The following is a 6,358-nucleotide window of genomic DNA, read 5'->3' as shown; positions in this document are numbered from 1 at the left end:
ATATGTATATTTAACTTGCTTCAAAATGTTTGTCCGAGAACATAAAAAAACTACATTTTTTAAATGAATTGCATATATATAAAGTGTAATTAGTTTGAAACAGACAAAAAATGTGCATGGAAAACTTTATAATAAACTTTAGATCATGTAATGTTGTGTTGCACAACCCAGCAGCCTTTTATCAAGCTATAGAAAGATAACTGAAACTCTGCTGTGAATATTCCTGTGATCTTGACACCCATTTAACACCCTTGCTATGCGACAACTGTTATTTGTGCAGCTTTTTCTGGAGGTCTCATGGTATCAGGAAGGCGTGGAGATGATTGTCGAAGAGAGCCTCCAGTGCACACGCAGACCCGGAGATTCAAGTGGAGACTAACCATTCATTTGAAATAATTTTATGTTCCCTTTCACCATCTTTCAGTCCGTTTCCTGCTATTATCAGAGCAATTGTAGCAACATTTTATTCAGAAGATAGCAGCTATTGTCTTCTTTTGAGGTGGGAAAACTTGCATTGTGTTTATTCACAATAGGAATAAAAAAGGGGTATGGCTTTCACCACTCTAGCTCTAATTATAATCAGTTCTGTGGTTTATATGATTTTTTTTTTTTTTATTTTTTTTTATTTTTTTTTTTTAGAAAAAGTGATCAAGCAATTAAAAAAAAAGGAAAATCTTTCCAATCCAAAAAGATGAACTTGGGAGTTTTAAAACATTTTTAATAGAAATAATAAATTTTGTATAAAAAAAACAAAACATGCTTGACACACTTCAATAGGTTTCATGGGATTTTACAAATACAAGTCAGATAGCCAGGCACTGTATGTTATTTGTACATATTTCCGAATTTCAGGATATGCCAGTACATAAAGCAGACATCATTGATCTATTTAATAACATACATTAACTTGCCATTTAATTGGGTCAGCACTCACATTTTATTCTGCAACACAAATGGTTTTTGAAAGAAATACAGAGGGAGGCATGAGAAGCAGCACTGAATTCACAACACTAATGACCGCACAATGCTTTCCCCAAGACATTAAAGGCCTTTTATTCTGAGAGAGTCCGAATACTCATCTGCTTAGTAAAGTTGGAGTGATCGATGAGGGTATAAAACATTTTCACGATTAGATTTTCATTTGTTGAAAAGCTTTACAGGTTTCTGTCACCTCCCTCTTATCATGAGAGTGCCTGAGGACGACATGTACAGTAATGAATTTTCTCAGTAGATGGCCCATTATGAATGTCACCCTAAGGGCTAAAAGCATGATCCTCTCAAGGGCAAACTTCATCTTAATTCCCCTGCTAATGGATCTGTGCGGCTAAGCTTAGACTTTAGACTTTGCTTGTGGCAGTGATGGTTGGGTCATCGTTGATGAAGGCTCCCAGTGAGATCTCCTGGTTAAAACACTGATTACTTTAACCCCGAGCCACTGTTTAAAGCACATACAGGTATGCGGAGGGCAGTGGCAGCCTTGGGCTAGCTGGTAATACAAATTATGACCTCACTGAAGCACAGATAAACACTCACTCACTACACCTTCACCAACTGAGAACAGATTTGGACGTACAATAGGCTCAGGCCCAAACAATTGTTGCAACAGAGTTTTAACGCATTCCAAACATATTATTCTCTCTGTTTGTTTCTTCTTTTTTTTTTCTTTTTTTTTTCTTTTTTTTTCTTCAACGACACAACACGGGATGTTGAAACTGGCATGCTCAAGATCAGCAGATCCTCTGGCGTGTGTGTAGTTGTTCTTAAAACAGCAGGACGCTGAACGAGGAGAAATTCACGTGTTCCAGTACAGATCTGCTGCATTGTTGAGATGATGTTCATTTCCAGTCTTCTGACTCATGAGACCGGAATACATTTAGAAATAAAAACAAGCATGAGCCCCTCTTAGAAATCCGTGAATCATGTTGTCATGCCTTTTTGGTGTTGATTAATCCCTTGTGATGCCTTGAGAGGATTTTAAGATAACATTGCGATTCCTTAATAAATTCTAAATTTGAGTTCAGTTCCAGTCAGCAGTGCTCAAGATGAAAGGAGTCTTTGAAAGAGGGCATAGATAAAATGTAAGGACTCTAAAGAAAAGCTCCATCCTTTTAGTCTCTGGGCATTTGCCATGCGAGCTTTTCTTTTTTTTTCCTTTTTTTTTTTCCTTAGGTCTTCTTGTGAGGCTGACAGAGGAGGTAACCTTGTTCAGGTATTTGTTTAGATCGTCTCTTTTGCTCACACCGCCCCTTTTTGTATTCTCTTCTCACCAGTCCCATCTGTGGGCGACACTTCTGTGATCTCCAGCAGCACAAGATTTCATTGCATCTTTTTTTTTTCTTTGTTGTTGGGTTTTTTGCCACAGAACAAATCCTGAATTTTGATAAGAACCTTTGTCCATTAGATTGCATGGTTGCTGTAGCTGATGTAGGTCTGCTTTGTGGAGAGACCTGAAAGAGAAGAAATAAAAGGGGATTGACACTCAAATACAAGCGAGGTGAAAAGAACATTTGGCCCTTTTGTGTGTGGCTGTTTGTTTTGCTCCATTTTTGCTGGTGGAACAGCCACCGCATAAAATGAAACAAAAAAAAAATACTGGCTCACATCCTTGTAGTTCAAATTCTACAATGATGTATTATTTATAATATGAAAGTATAATCTGTAATAAAAAAGTCCTTCCTGTCAAGTCAGCCATATTTTCACCTGTGTTATTTGCAGAAACTTGCTAACTTCCTTTCTTGCAGCTGTCAGGTTCTAACTTTCTCGTTGACTCCCCAAACCATGTTAGCCGATTCGCTGAAGTGGAGCAGATAAATCCTGACATATCACCACACCATCTCTTACTGTTGTGGGAGCTGGCCCCAGACAGGAATTTTTCAATTTCATCAAGCTATATATCCACGCCAGCAGTGACAATGACAAATGGTTGTAGCTGTGCCATCCAAAGCCCCTGTGAACCATAACCCCATCAGACCAAATTGCCACAGGCTATCAGCTCAATGTCTTTTGCCCAATTAACACTCATCAGAAAGAAGCTTAAAGACCAACACCAATGAAAATGGTGTTTTTAACATGTTCTTGTAGCATCTTTTCATGATGGAAGACATATATAAAACAATTTGATCTTAAAACTGTATGTCTGAGTATTTTATTGTTCAAATTGGGGTAAATCTGGAGAAGATTTAAAAAAATGCAGTTTGAAAAAGCTGCAGTGGGCTCCATTTTCCCTCCATTTTGATGCATCCACTTGCAGACAAACAGATCTGTAAACGTCTTTGTTTTCCTCGTCTGACCTACCATCTGGCTCAAAACTGTATGGCTTCAATATTACTTGCCATTTTTGTCCCACTGCTAACGTTAGCTTTGGGTTGTGAGGGGCTGTAAGCTAGCAGGAGAGTGTAAACGAAGTAATGATGAGATATTAATGGAGGCAATGGTCCCATCCACAACTCAGAGGCAAATTTCTGATAAACTACTAATGCTGTGCAGAAACTATGTTCTAATAATCGACTTTTTTTTTTTTTAAATTTTGCCTAAAGATGGCGTAATCGTAATTAAAAGACCACTGGCTTTTACATAGTTTCTATAGTATAGAAACATCGCTGCACTATTGTTTCAGCTCCTTTCTTGAATTGTTGTGTATTTTATATAACATCTGTTTTCTGCGTTAACAGCCCTTCCAGTTGTGCGTGGACTCTGACATAAAAAAAAAAAATAAATAAAAAATTCTTTCCTTGCTCGCGGCAGATGAAGTGAATGGATTCTGTTGACAGACGTGACTGATTAAAATCTTTTCCTGCCTGAGGCAAGCAGAGGAGAATGTTTTGGATGTCCCATGAGTGATTTTTGCTGACTCAAATGCTGAAGTCATTATTTATTCACTTGTGTAAATCCAGTGTGTCACTCTGATACAGAGGTGCCAAGCACTTTTATTGGTAATTAGATGGAGGAGGAGATGTGCAGCTTCTGAAAAGGAGAATTAGTCCCCTCTTGATTTTAGAAAATGCTCTTGAAGTCTGGCTGCCGGCCCTGATTTTCATTACTGATCTGTTAATCATTCTTATCCCTTCAGTTTTTTCTTCTAATTAGTAATTCAGTAGAATGATTGTTTTGGTTTTTAGATGACACCTTCATCTAAGTTTGTTTAAGCTGTGTTTCTGACAGGAAGAAGTTCTCAAGGAAATGTTTAAATAGGAATAACATTTACTGTAACTTCAGTGCAAAAAGAATTCAAGGGTACTTCATTCAGGATCTTTCAGAAAATGATAATGATAAAAACTTTAGGATATTTATGTTTCAGGTGTTTTTGATTCATATTTTAAGTCACTGTTTTGAGTTAATGGTTTAATATAAAACTAATTTAAAAACAAAATGTGATCAAGATCAAATGTATTCAGTTCTATTCATCTATTCACTTATCTAGGTTAAGAGGACAGTGGCTACAGCAAAGATGCCCACACTTCCCTCTCTCTGGTTACAGCTTGTGGCTCCTCCAGAGGGTGTAAAGTAGTTCCCAGACCAACCCAAGCATTTAATTTCTTTAGCATGTCTGGGATTTCCTCAGAGCCTCTTGTTTATTGAATATTCTGGTAGCGCTTAGCCTGAAAGCCACTGTCCAATCCCAACTGGCTCCTCCCTGATGGGAAGTAGTCATTCTACTCTCAAATAGTTGAGTTTTTAGTTTCGAAAGAAGACCCTATCCAGCCAGGAAATCACAAAAATTCTAACATTTTATTTCCTTTTTCTCATTAGAGTCTGGATGACTCGGTTGGCCTATAGAAAACCAGGTTTCCCTTCACAAGGGACGCGATGAGTTTATACGGTGTGGGTCCCTAGGCAGGACACTTTACGCTACTGCCTAACTAAGTAGCCACAAGGGAGTCCGAGTTTGGGTTTCCCTGTGCCGGTCCCCCACCCAGATAAAATACAGGGTTGTGTCAGGAAGGATATCTGCCATAACACTCTCCCAAACCAAATGTGCAGCTCAGTGAAAGCCGGTTTGCTGTGGCGACCCCTGATGGGAAACGACGAAGGGTGACCCACGAAATCAATATTTTTTTTGTTCAGATTCAATCCTACGTGGTTAAAATCATACATTTGATTGTGTCTTTGCACCACTGGCAACAGAACATAGCAGAGGTGGGGACTCGAGTCACATGACTTGGACTCGAGTCAGACTCGAGTCATGAATTTGACGACTTTAGACTCGACTTGGACTTTCCTACCTCTGACTCGTGACTTGACTCGGACTTTGATATACATAACTTGTGACTTGACTCGGACTTCAGCCCTCTGACTCGGAAAGACTTGCTATTTATCCCCCAAATCCATCGATTATAAAGTATTTTATAAAGTATATCAATCGAGAGGAAGCCGCGTGCCACGGTCTCTCTGTTCCGTGTGTGTTGGCCCAACATCCAATCAAATTAGAGCCACGTTTGATTGATGTGACTGTCCAACCAATCAAATTGCAGAAAAACATAGTCCCGCCTCCCCTTTAAAAGCACGAGTTCCTGTTTGCCGGTGTTTTTTAGTTCTGGCATAAAAGTTTTGAGATCGTCAACAACAAACAGTTTGCAGTTCGAAGAGCATGTGGATATAAGGATTACTCACAGAGATTCAACATCAACCAACTTCATCTGACTGTAGGAGCAGCAAAATCAAGTAAGTTCTGAGTGAAAGCTGGCGCTAGCTTAGCGGCTAACCGCTAGCTGCAGTTAAATGAATGGGACTTTAAACTATGTTAGCACTGTGACACCGCGCAGCTGGGTATAATCACAGAGTGTCAACAGGTGATTTTGACATTTCCACCACTCAGATGTTTACCTGGATCTGGGCGGGACGTGAGTGATCATAGCGGGAGCAGCAGGGCTGCTGGGACCGAGCTCGGTTGTTTTCTGATAGAAATCCAGCAAACGTATTATAGAATTCTCAGAGATGCTGCAGCATGGGGTGTTTTCTTGTCCTTTTTTGTGTTTACCACTTTTGCTGCTTTAAGCTTTATGGCGTGTTATAGTAAAAAAACATCCTCTTTCTCTGGGGGTCACATTCCCTCTTAAATATTTGCTGTTCCTTCTTTTTTTCATTGACAAAATATTTACTTTTTCTGCTTTGAGAGTTTTTAGTTTGCATGTCTTTATTTTAGTGTTTCACCTGCTATCATGAGATGTGTACTTCTGATAAAAAAGATTTGTCCACCATGAATACAATTTATTTGATTCTAATGAATTTAATCATTAATATACTCATAATCTCTGTATTCAGAGTATTTCATGTTCAAGTACAGCGTGAACAAAGTAATACTTTGTGTATAACTGTGCAATATATTTATAACATAAAATTTAATTTAAAGTCACTTTAT

The 6,358-nt window shown here is 38.6% G+C and overlaps 1 protein-coding gene across 2 annotated transcripts in view; it reads right to left on the bottom strand.

The window, feature by feature from the left end:
* Positions 1-150: 150 nt before the first annotated feature.
* Positions 151-6,358, bottom strand: part of LOC112145406 (metabotropic glutamate receptor 4) — a 186,692-nt gene continuing 180,484 nt past the window's right edge. For both annotated transcript variants that reach the window (XM_024270600.2, XM_024270601.2), the window contains exon 11: positions 151-2,447. In XM_024270600.2, coding sequence (XP_024126368.1) covers positions 2,398-2,447 — 50 coding nt within the window. In that variant the 3' untranslated portion in view covers positions 151-2,397. The remainder of the gene's footprint in view (positions 2,448-6,358) is intronic.

This window comes from Oryzias melastigma, linkage group LG5, assembly GCF_002922805.2.
Source record: "Oryzias melastigma strain HK-1 linkage group LG5, ASM292280v2, whole genome shotgun sequence".
NCBI classification, from domain to species: domain Eukaryota; kingdom Metazoa; phylum Chordata; class Actinopteri; order Beloniformes; family Adrianichthyidae; genus Oryzias; species Oryzias melastigma.
This window is presented reverse-complemented; position numbering and strand designations above follow the sequence as displayed.